This window comes from Sceloporus undulatus, chromosome 4, assembly GCF_019175285.1.
Source record: "Sceloporus undulatus isolate JIND9_A2432 ecotype Alabama chromosome 4, SceUnd_v1.1, whole genome shotgun sequence".
Lineage (NCBI taxonomy): Eukaryota > Metazoa > Chordata > Lepidosauria > Squamata > Phrynosomatidae > Sceloporus > Sceloporus undulatus.
Window position 1 is genome coordinate 136,046,315 of NC_056525.1, and position 11,873 is coordinate 136,058,187.

At 47.2% G+C, this 11,873-nt stretch overlaps 2 protein-coding genes across 2 annotated transcripts in view; one reads left to right on the forward strand and one right to left on the reverse strand.

Moving 5' to 3' along the window:
* The window catches only part of SLC35A4 (solute carrier family 35 member A4), a 5,363-nt gene extending 4,196 nt beyond the window's left edge, over positions 1 to 1,167 (reverse strand). Inside the window, exon 1 of the mRNA XM_042466259.1 lies at positions 1,099 to 1,167. Coding sequence (XP_042322193.1) covers positions 1,099 to 1,113 — 15 coding nt within the window. The 5' untranslated portion in view covers positions 1,114 to 1,167. The remainder of the gene's footprint in view (positions 1 to 1,098) is intronic.
* Positions 1,168 to 1,882: 715 nt separating this feature from the next.
* Positions 1,883 to 7,422, forward strand: LOC121929520. Its single transcript, XM_042465147.1, has 10 exons — positions 1,883 to 2,843; positions 2,951 to 3,021; positions 3,931 to 4,000; positions 4,734 to 4,774; positions 4,888 to 4,969; positions 6,242 to 6,375; positions 6,473 to 6,602; positions 6,708 to 6,877; positions 6,979 to 7,080; positions 7,397 to 7,422. Exons 1-9 carry the CDS (start codon positions 2,826 to 2,828, stop codon positions 7,049 to 7,051), a joined length of 789 nt encoding a protein of 262 aa, XP_042321081.1. The 5' UTR covers positions 1,883 to 2,825; the 3' UTR covers positions 7,052 to 7,080; positions 7,397 to 7,422.
* The last annotated feature ends 4,451 nt before the right edge of the window (positions 7,423 to 11,873 follow it).

The following is an 11,873-nucleotide window of genomic DNA, read 5'->3' on the forward strand; positions in this document are numbered from 1 at the left end:
AGCTAAAACCCCACAACCAGGATCGGGCTAGATCCAGGCAGACTGGATACAGATCCAGTGGATCCGTCCTGATCCCAGGGTAAACAGCCCGGGTCAATTTGAGCCCGATTTGCTGCAGAGCTTCCTGGAAACTCCAGGGCAACCCCTGGCTGTTTAAACGGTCTCTAACCATGCGGTGCCTCAGCAATTAAGACGCTGACACTGATCATTGCAAGGTGTGCAGGTTGTCAGTTCGTGGCCCAAGTGTCGTGGGACGAAGTGAGCTCCTGTCACCCAGCTTCTGCCAACTTAGCAATTCGAAAGCATGTGAAAGTGCAAGTAGATAAATAGATGCCACTTTGGTGGGAAGGTAACAGCATTCTCTGCATTCATGCTGGCCGCATGACCACAGAGTCGTCTTCGGACAAGGCTGGCTCTTTGGCTTAGCAATGGAGATGAGCCCCTTACAGCCAGGCATGTCCAGATAACCTTGTCAAAGGGGAAACCTTTATCTTTTTACCCACTCCTTACCTTTCTACGCCACGGCTCCTAATAGGAAACCCTCTATCGTCACATCTGACATGGAGTTAGGGTGTCTGGCCGTGTGGGGTGTAGCTAGGTGCCCCATTTCTGGGGTGTGTTGAGAAACTGGAGCCATGTGTCCAAAGGAGGGCGACTAAAATGGTGAAGGGTTTGGAAACCATGCCCTATGAGGAATGACTCAGGGAGCAGGGGATGTTTAGCCTGGAGAAGAGAAGGTTAAGAGGTGATATGATAGCCCTGTTTCAATACTTGAAGGGGTGTCATATTGAATAGCATGGGCTCATCTTATGCTCTCTGCTCAGGGTCTCTGTGGGTTTCCAGGGCTGAGCAGGGAACCAAACCCTGGCCTCCAATACTGAAACCACTACCCGACACTGGCCCTTTTCCAGTAAGCATCCACACTGCAGAAATAACCCGGTTGGCATTGCTTTAACACTCTATCTGGCCCAGAGCCCACAACAAACTCCAACTCCCAGAATTCCATAGCCTTGAGTCACAAAAAGAGTTAAAAGCGGTGCCAAACCGGGTTATTTCTCCAGCGTGGACGCAGCCGAAGAAGGGACAAGTGGGCCTTACCTTGTCGTCCGCCATCTTTCTTGACCAAAGTTACTGGGACGTCGTTCGCGCAGGCGCGCATCGGAAGCCGCTCAGCCATTGGCTTCCTGGAGCGCGCGCGGCTCGCGATCTTCTGGCCATTCCTGTCTCTTGAAGCCGGAGGCCCAATGACATCATTGGTTTTTTTTTCTCAGCGCGCAGGCGCAGAATGTAATCACGATGCCGTGTCCGCCATCTTTGTCTCGGTTTTCCAGCTCTGCGCATGCTCAGACCGGTTCTTTCCCCTCCCCTCCCCCCTCAGAGTTGCCTGTGCTTTTTCTCTTTCTCTCATAAGGCCAGCCCTGGAAAGTCCAGCCCCTTTTGGCCAGGCACCTCCTGGGAACTGTAGTTCTCTAAATGGGAAGGAAAGAGACACTCAAAACAGCTTCCTCAGAGCCTCTACCAGGCTGACCCGCCTTTCCCAGGACTAGGCCTCCATTCCAGGCTTCTCCTGTCCAGGAGGAATCCCCAAATGTCCGCCATTTTGAGCATGCCTTTAGATTTCTAGGAGTGTGTTTTGGCTTTTCTTTGGTCAAGGCCTACCTTTTTCCTCTGTCTCCTCCATTTTCTGGCGCCTGGCACCAAAGTTAAGACTTTCTTAGTCAGGGTGACCAGGCGTCCTCCTTTTCCAGGACAAGGCCTACATTCCAGGCTTGTCCAGGAGCACAATGTCCACCATTTTGGGCATGACTTGGGTCCAAAACACACTGCAGATTTAACCCAGTTTGAGACCGTCCTCCAAGTTGTGCTGCTTGTCCTCCTTGGAGCATCTGGTCCCCCTGGCATCAAAGTTAGGGCTTTCTAAGGCAGGTGAGCAGGCGTCCTCCTTTTCCAGGACAAGGCCTGCCTTATTTCAAAAGGTCCTCCATTTTGAGCCTAATTAAGCATGAATATAGAAGTATAATTTGCAATGCCCTATGTTTCTCTCAAATGTCCTACATTTTTGTGGTGCCTTGTCCTCCTTTGCAGTGAGGACACCTTGTTTCTTAGTCTGCAGCTGCATGGCATAAATAGCCCAGTTTGACACCGCTTTAACTGCCATGACTCCCTCTATTAAATCCTACTCGTGTCCAGTATCAATCAAGAAGCATCATTGACTAATTCCCTTTACTTGTCTTCATATACTTTACAGAAGGACCCCAGTCATACAGAGTTCTTCCAATGATTTCTAACCATAAAGGCCAGTTTTCCCTTCTCCAGAGAGTCCTAGATGCATTAATAAATATAGATATGGGGGGGGGGAGAAATGTGCAGGACTTCCTGCCATAAAAAGTCCAAGTGTTCTGGGTTGTGACTCTGGAAGGCCACGGTTGTATCCTGGCTCGGCCATGGAAGCCACTGGGAGGCCTTGCGAGAGTGCGCCTGTCCCAGAGCCCCACAGTGAGTTTCACCACCAAGCCGGTACTCGAACCCTGGTTTCCAGGGCCACAGACCGACGTTTCCACCAATGCGCCACAGAACACTCTGCGAAAGATTCGGCCTCCGCTCCCTATTTATAGCTATAGCCACGCAACTGATGACGCCCAGGAAAGGACATGGCAACCCTCTCGCAAAGGTTCCATCTGTGCTCTGGAACTTGCTTGGCTCCATTCTGGAACCCAACCAGAAGCCCTGCTTCAACTGTTGGCTCTTGGCCGCTGGAGGCCAGAGGCTGCTCTCTGTGAGGCTCCTTGGCCTGGACTCGAGTCTCAGGCCCCCCTCCGTTGACCATGCCTGACTTCGTCAAAGTGAGTGAGGGGCGAAGGGCAGAGGCCAAGCGGTGGGAGGACAGCCATGTCCCCCCTTCTTCTTCCCTGGCTCTTGTTGGTTCATCGCCTCTCTCCTTTGCTTGCAGGCCTTCAAGAAACCTTTCCTGTGGATGTTGCCATGGGTACGGCGCAAAAATAAGGGGGACAAGGATCCAGGGTAAGGCTCAATTTCCTCCCTTCCTTGCTCACATGCTTCCTGTCCGCTGTCTTTCTTTCTTTCTTTCTTTCTTTCTTTCTTTCTTTCCCTTCTCCTTCCTTCCTTCCTTCCTTCCTTCTGGGACATACTAAAACAAATGACAGTACTGTACTTGCCCACAGAGAAACCATGCCTGCTCATAGAGAATCATTACATAATACTTGCCCATAGCAAGTACTCTTCAATGATCCTCTGTGGCCAAGTATGGTTTCCTTATTGGAAAAGATCTCCCAATGATTCCCTATGGGCGAGTATGCTTTCTCTATGGGCAGAATTTCGCGAATGATTCTTTATGGCAAAGTATGGTTTCTCTATGGGCAAATATTGCCCAATGATTCCCTATGGGCGAGTATGCTTTCTCTATGGGCAAAATTTCCCCAATGATTCTTTATGGGGAAGTATGGTTTCTCTATGGGCAAATATTGCCCTATGATTCCCTATGGGCAAGTATGCTTTCTCTATGGGCAGAATTTCCCCAATGATTCTTTACGGCAAAGTATGGTTTCTCTATGGGCAAATATTGCCCAATGATTCTTTATGGCAAAGTATGGTTTCTCTATGGGCAAAATTTCCCCAATGATTCTTTATGGCAAAGTATGGTTTCTCTATGGGCAAAATTTCCCCAATGATTCTTTATGGCAAAGTATGGTTTCACTATGGGCAAATATTGCCCAATGATTCCCTATGGGTGAGTACGCTTTCCCTATGGGCAAAATTTCTCCAATGATTCTTAATGGGGAAGAATGGTTTCTCTATGGGCAAATATTGCCCAGTGATTCTGTATGGGCAAGTATGGTTTCTCTATTGGCAAGAATAGAAAATAATAATAATAATAATAATAATAATATCTTTTTCCTGTCCCTATCTCAGTCTCCCAGAAGTCAACATAAGCCATCATGAGGAGGAGATCCCTGAAGCGTGGAGTCATATCCCTTTAACGGTAACAGAAGATAGGCACCCCCCCACATCTTTTCCTCACCTTTTCTGTCCAAATTCTGTCCAAATTCATTGTTCTTTTATTTTCATAGGATAGCAGGTGAATAAATCTTTCGACTCACGGGTAAAAAAAGGGCGAAACTGGCGGGGGGGGGGGAGGCTTTTACGACCAGGGTCACCCCAAGACCATCTCCTTGTGGCCCTGTTTAAATACTTGAAGGGGTGTCATATCACTCCTTGACCTTCTCTTCTCCGGGCTAAACATCCCCAGCTCCCTGAGTTATTCCTCATACAACATGATTTCCAGATCCTTGACCATTTCAGTCGCTCTCCTTTGGACACATGGGTCCAGTTTCTCAACATCCTTCTTGAATTGTTTTGCCCAGAACTGGACACAGCATTATTCCAGGAGATGCCTGACCAAAGGAGAATAGATTGCCACTAGTACTTCCCTTGATCTAGAGACTATACTTTTATTGATGCAAACTAACATTGCATTGGCCTTTTTAGCTGCTGCATTGCACTGTTGACTCATGTTCAACTTGTGGGCTAATAGGACTCCCAGATCCCTTTCACATGTATAAAGTCTCCTTAAGCCAGGTGTCTCCCATAATCTTATATCTATGCATTTCGTTTTTCCGCCCAAAAGAACTCTTTCAGCTCATGGGTAACAAAAGGGCCACCCCCTTGTATCCCATGTTCTCCCTCTCACTTCTCTTCCCCTCTGTTATTTATAGGATGCAGATGCGGAGGCTGATCCTGGGCCCAGGTCAGACAGGTAAGTTTTTCTCTCCAAACAGCCGAATGACCGGCACATGACATGTCCCCACAAGTGGCCTTTCCCTAGCATCGTCCTGTTTTGTTTCATGGCCTTTTCCTGCTCCGTTTCAGAGTCCCAGAAGTTCAGGAGAAAACATCTGATGAGAAGCGCAGTGATCACATGCTTGATTTGAACGAATTTAATTCTGCCCCGGTAAGGAAGGAAGGAGACTCTTAAAGAAATATTTGTTTATTTGATTGTCTACATCCCCCTTAGTGTTTACAATCTCATACATCCAAATGTCATTACACCCGTCTAATACAATGTCTTGTCCTGTCCTGGGTTTCTGCTTCCTCTGTATTCTCCTTGCTCTTTTCTAATAATAATATAGTTTATTTATACCTCCCGCCTCTCCCACGGATCGAGGCGGGATTGCAACCTTAAAAGACTCTTACAATCAATATAACAATAAAATACTAACACTGAATTTACCAAGAATTCCTATTAGTTCTCTAAAAATTACAATTCGTCCATTAGCCAACAATCAGAGTCAAGGAAGAGCAGTCCTCATAACCATTTTATAAGGAATTCAGTGCATAAGCCCACCAGAAGAGATCCGTTTTGAGTGCCTTCTTAAAGGCCTCTAAGGTAATAATGGGACGGATCACATTTTAATCACATTTCCAACATGTACCTTTTGTGTTTTTTGACATTTTAGCAATTCTTTGGGTGGTACCTAAAATATACCTTATACAATTTTTCTTTTAATGTACAACTATTTGTAAAATTTAGATATTTATTCCATACTCTTTCCCAATCTTCAAGTTTAATAGTATGTCCAATGTTTTGAGTCTATTTATTCATGTTATCTTTTATTACTTCCTGCTCTTGGTCTAATTTTAGCAAAAGTTTATATAATTTGACTATTTTTTTTTAATATCCTGTTTTTGTTAAATCTTCAAATTCCAAATTTGTCTCTTCAAAACCCTCTAATTTCTGGTCCATTCTAAATCTCTCTGTTAACTGTCTGTAAGGAACCAGTGACAGATTATCCCCTCTTCACCCAATTCTTCTCTAGTTTTGGTTTTGTATATTCCTTCATTGGTTTCTTTCTTTTAACAGTTCTTTATAAGTCACCCATGTTTTCGAAGTTAGGCTTCTCTTCTTAAAAATGCCTCATGGCTGGACACCCACTTTGGGAATTTCGGAAACTATTTTTATACTACATCCAAGTCCTCTGCAGTGGCTTTCTAATATAATGATCTAGGAATTCTTTATGCACCTTGTCTTTCTGATACCAAAGATAAGCATGGAAACCAAAATGAGCATTAAAACCTTCAAGAGACAATAGTTTTTTCCCCCTTTTTAAAGTTATCCAACCCAAAATCCACATTAAAGACCAGGCCCGATAGGAAGGAGGGACACGTTCCCAAGGCTTGTCACATAGGGCCTCATTTTCCCTGCTCTCTTTTCCCCTTCTGACAGACGAAGGAAGCCTTACATAAATTGTGCAACAAGTACGCTGGTTTTTCCAAAGAAGAGAGGTGGGACATAGCAGACGCCATCGCAAGCAATCATTTGGACCTGATGCTAGATCATTACTTGGAATCGCAAGAAACGTAGGCAGATTCCTGCCCCCAGGAAACGCCCCATTTTCCCTCCCAGGGGCTGGGGGGTCTGGCAGGGATGCCATTGGCTCTCCTTCCCTTTCTCTAGGGCCTGCAGTGATCTCATGCATGGCGTCTTCGCTGAAGGCAGCTGCAGCCTCAACACCTGCTTGAATCACTTCATCGTCAAGCTGAATGAAGGTCAGATTACAGAGAGTAAGGAGCTGCCTTTGGCCAAGGTAAGGGACTGACTTTCACATGGCTCATCTGCAATGTAAGAAATCCAAGGTAGTTTCCCTCCCTCCTTCCAGGTTGTTTACCAGAAAACCTGCTTCTCTCCTCAGGTGAGGGCGCTCAGAGGGATCAAGGCCATTGTACAGGACTTCTGCAACATCCAGGACCTGAAGGACTGGCTGTCGTTCCACTTAGTGACCCTGGCCAACGTCTTGGTCAGCCAGTTCCAACGCGAGGAGAAGGGGACCAGCAGGAAGCCCAAAATGTACCTGGTCCCAGGGTAAGTTGGCTGCAAGGCAGGGCTAGGGCAGGAGTGGCCAGTGGGGCTAGATGCAGGATACAAACCAATTCTGAACCAACCATCTTTTCTATCCCCTGCAGGGAAGCAATTGATATCCTTTCAATCCTGCTCCAGAAGCTGGACCTGGTGCAAAACATGCTGTCCTCCCTCTGACCCAGATGAGTGCCCTGCCTTCCCTCGCAGTGAGTCTGGTTTCCCTCCGTCTCCCTCTCTCTCTCTGAGGGGAACTGCGTTCCCAGAAATGGCACCCTCTGGAACCAGATGGGAACGCGATGGGAACATGCGGCGGCGGCATTCCCTGTGCGGTAAAGTCGCGTTCTGGGCCCCATCGGGTTCCCATCACGCTCCGCACGCGCCCGCACTCATGCTCATTGTAACACATCGGGGAACGTTTTATCCCCAGTGCGATAAACCTCTCTCTCTCTCTCTGGGGAACGGCTTTCCCTTCAAAGGGAAGACGCACAAACCAAAAGTATCTTTCCCTCCTTCTCCCCGCAGGACCGAAAGACCATCCCCTCAACACCAAGGGACCTCCATCTCCGGCCGAGGCCTAAGAAGTTCCCAGAAGACTCCCCTCTGGACTCCCTGCTGCCTCTGGGCAAAGGGAAGGATGCCATCGCGCGGCCTTCCCACGCTGCTGTACCTCGGATGCTGCGTGCAGACATTTCCCCATTTGGGGCGGGATAATCCTGGTTACCCCTAGGCTTAAAATGTCCCATCCATGTTGAGCCACCTGCCCCAGGTTCCAGTAACGGTGAGCACTAGCAGCCAAAGCCCCATCTGGATGGAGCTCTGGGGTTTCAACTCCCAGAATTCAGCCAGGTGCTTTGAGCGCTGGCTGGGTTCAAATATCAGCTCTGCCAAGGAACGAAGGCAGAGGGAGGGAGGGAGGGAGGAAGAGAGGACTACATCTTCCAGCAGCCCCCACCCACCATCCCCTTCCTGCCACTGCTGGTCAGTCGGACAGGCTCCCTAAAACGCCTGCTTCCTCCCCTTCCCCTCTTTCCTTCCTTCCTTCCCTTCCTTCCTTCCTCCCTTCCCTCCTTCCTCCCCTTTCTTCCTTTCCTTTCCCTCTCTCCTTCCCCTCCTTTCCATTCCCTCTTTCCTTCCCTTGCTCTCCTTCCTCCTCTTTCCTCTCCTTCATCCTCTCCTTTCTCCTCTTTCTCTTTCCTCCCTTTCCCTTCCTTTCTTTCTTTTTCTTTCATTCCCTTTTCCTTTCCTTGCCCCCTTTCTTCCTTCTTCCTTCCTTCCTTCCTTCTTTCTCCTTCCCCTCTCTCTCTCCCTTCCTTCCTTTCCTCTTTCCTTCCTGTTTATTTCCTGCCTTCACTCCTTCCTTCCTTCCTTCCTTCCCTCTTCCCGCCCTTTATTTCTATTGCCTTCCCTCCTTTCCTTCCTCTCTTCCTTGCTTCCTTCCTTCCTTCCCTTCTTTTTTTCCATCATTCCTTCCCTCATGTCCTCCTTTCTACTTTCTTCCTTCCCTCCTTCCCTCTTTCCTTGCTTCCTTCTTTCTTTCCATCGTTCCTTCCTTCCTCCCTTCCCTCTTTCCATTCTCCCTCCTTTCCTTTCTACCGCCTTCCTTCCTTCCCTCCCTCCCTCCTTTCTTTCCATTTCGCTCTTTCCTTCCCTCCCTCCCGCTTCCTTCTTTATTTCCATCATTCCTTCCATCTTTCTTAATTTCCTTCCTTCCTTCCTTCTCCAAATCTCTCCTTCTTTCCTTCCTTCTTCCTTGCCGGCTTCCCTTCCTTCTTTCTTTTCTTTCATCATTCTTCCCTCGTTCCTTCCCTTCCCTCCTCCCTACTAAAATCTAATCCTTTCCTTCTTTTCTTTCCTTTCTTTCTTTCCTTCTTTCATTCTATCATCTTTCCTTTCCCTCTTTCTTTCCTTTTTCTTTCCTTTCTTTCCTTCCATTCCTTCTTTATCCTTCTATCATTCCTTGTTCCTCATTCCTTTTTTTAACTTCCTTCCCCCTTCCCCTTCCTATTCATATCCCTCCCCCTCCCTCCCTCCCCTTCCCTCCCTCCCGCCCCCCCTGCCATTCCTTTCCTTCTTTCCTTCGTTCGTTTCTGCTTCCTTTCTTTCTACTTCTTTGCTTCCTTGTCCCTTCCTTCTTCCTTCTAATCATTCCGTCCTACTTACTTCTTCCTTCGTTCCTTCTATCATTTCCTTCCTTCCTTCTTTTTTTTTCCAGTGTTCATTTCCTCTTCCATTCCGTCCCGCCTTGCCTTCCGGCCTTCCCTCTTCCCATCCTCCCTCCCTGTCTACCACCTCTAACCACGTAACGCAACTATCGTTCCCCGACCCACTATTCTACCAGCCTTCCGGTCCTTCCCTCTTTCTCCTTCTTTTCTTCCTTCCTTCTATTTTTTCTTTCCCCCTTTCCTCCTTCCCTCCTCCTTTCTTTCCTTCCTTCTTCTTCCTTTTTTCCATCCTTCCTTCCCTCTTTCCTCCCTTTCTCTTTCCCGTCCTCTTTCCTTGCTTTCTCTTTCTTTCTACCCTCCCTCCCTTCCTTTCCCTCTTCCTTTCCTTCCTTCCTTCCTTCCTCCCCTCTTTCTTCCTTCCTTCCTTCCTTTCCTTCCTTCCCTTCCTTCCTTCCTTCCTTCCTTCCTTCCTTCCCTCCCTCTTCCTTGCTTTCTTCTTTCCCTCCCTCCCTCCCTCCCTCCTTCTCTTCCTTCCTTCCCTCTTTCCTTCCTCCCTTCTTCTCCTTCCCCTCTTACCTTCCCCCTCTTTCCTTCCCCTCTTCCCCTTTCCCTTCCCTTCTTCCCCCTTTCCCACCCCTTCCCTTCCTCCTTTTCCACTCCCTCCATCCCCATGCCATTCCCATGGAAGAGGCGGACCCCAGACCCAGGACTCTAGGAGCCAGAGGCAAAGGGGCGGGGGTCTCTGCTGCTGCCCCTTTGAAGCTGCTGCCCCTTAGGCTGGCATGGCCTTTTCCTCCCTCCCTTCCACCAGCTCCCAGCGGGACAAGGGCAGCAAAAACACCAGAGACCCCCATGAATGGAGGAGGTGAAGGCAGCAGAGCCCAGAAAGCCTACTGCTCTTACTATTTTTAACATTATTACCATAATGAAGTATTGCATTACTGTATTGTTCTTTTTTTATTGTTGTAATTATTATTAATATTGCATCTCTATGGTATTGTAGTATGTTTATTACTGTAACTTTTAATGTTTAGACTGTGTCACTCACTCCTAGCCCTTTGTCATAGCAGTTATTACTGAAACTTGGTTTTAATGAATTGTATAATAATAACAAACTGTTATGTTAAGTAGTAGTAACTTGTGTGTTCATGCACTTTGCTGTGTTTTTTCTTCAAACCTTCCAAAACCTCCCACTTTTTCAGCTGATTTTAATAATACCCCAGTTTCTCTTTCTTTTTCCTCCTCAGCTTCCTTCCATTGCAAACCCTCTAACAATTCTCCCAATTAATCCTTTTCCTTCCCACTTTCTTGATTGCTTTTAAAAGGATTAATTGGGATAATTATTAGAGGGTTTGCAATGGGAGGAAGCTGAGGACAAAGGGGGAAAGCGGACGAGAAACCAGGACAATCAGTGATAGAAATAAATGCAACAAAAATGATAATAAAATTATATACTGTACACACACATTTGTATATGTAGGTTAAGTAAAAAATATGCATGAAAGAATAAGTAAAGATAAAGGGACAGAGGGGGAAAAACTGAGTGCTTTAAACAAAACAAAGTGGGAATGGTAGGAAATGGGGGAAATGGGTCTAGATATTAAAAAGTGCAATGAAGAAAGGCATTTTCTTTAGTGACAGAATATAAGGAGGATACAATTGGAGGCACGCAGCTACTGCTAGAGGGACCAGAGCCCTGCTTCCACATCACAGCCCCACAGAAAGAGTGTTTCAAGGCCTATTAGCACTTAGTATCTTCAAGTTTTAGGATTTCAGTCTGCTTTGCAAACAATGCCATAAACCACAGTTTCATCCTGCAGAAATAACCCAGTTTGGGACCACTTTAAATGTGTCTTGGCTCAAGGCTATGGGATTCTGGGAGTTGGGGTATGTTGTGGGTCCAGCTCCCAGAATTCCATAGCCTTGAGCCAGGACAGTTAAAGCAGTGGTGCCAAACTGGGCTATTTCTCCAGTGTGGATGATGCTAGGCACTAATTTGGAACCAGAACAGCTTCCCTGACTTTAGATGGAACTGAGGCCTAGAGCTGAGCATTATTATCTCCCTCTCAAAGGGAAAAAGGTGAAGCCTAGGGGTTCCCTATCTGTGTAAAGCTTTGATCTGTTGTTGTTAACTGCCCCAGAGTCCTCCTGGACTCATGGTGCCCCTGTGGAGGACGAGGAGGCAACCCCAAGAGCCCCTGTCCTCCGCTGCTCTGCTTAGGATCTGTAGATCCAGGCTCCCTGGCTGACTCTGTCCCTCTGGCATGCAGCCTATCATTCTGTGTGTCTAAGCACAGGCTGAACTCCAGCCCAGGATTCATAAGATGTAGTTATTGAACCCAAAACATTTGGCCCTTGACACCTCCAGGAAGTAGCTTTAGTCTCTCAGTCCTAGTCTATTTAAACCACAGTTTCTTCATTAGGTCTGGAACAAAACAAAAAACAACCTGTGGCTTCATGTCAGTTTACAGACAGGATGAAACTGTGGTTTATGGCACTGTTTGCAAAGCAGACTGAAATCCTAAAACTTGAAGATACTAAGTGCTAATTCAAACTACAGGAACAGAGATTCCAGCTCCACATTAGGCAGAACTTCCTAACAGTAAGAGCTGTTTGACAGTGGAGCACATTTCCTCAGAGGGTGCAAGAGTCCTCTTTTTGGAGGTCTTTGAACAGAGGATGGATGGCCACCTGTCAGGGGTGCTTTGACTGTGAGTTCCTGTATGGCAGCGGGTTGAACTAGATAGCCCTTGCGCGCTCTAATCCAACTCTATGAGTCTATGATTCATTCCAGGCTTCTCCTGTTCAGGAGGAATCCCCAAATGTCCGCCATTTTG

Excerpts from the sequence above, each read along its gene's own strand:
- LOC121929520 (XM_042465147.1), top strand. Across the intron at positions 6,603-6,707 it reads AGGAGCTGCCTTTGGCCAAG|GTGAGGGCGCTCAGAGGGAT; the intron begins GTAAGGGACTGA and ends TTCTCTCCTCAG. Across the intron at positions 6,878-6,978 it reads AAAATGTACCTGGTCCCAGG|GGAAGCAATTGATATCCTTT; the intron begins GTAAGTTGGCTG and ends TATCCCCTGCAG.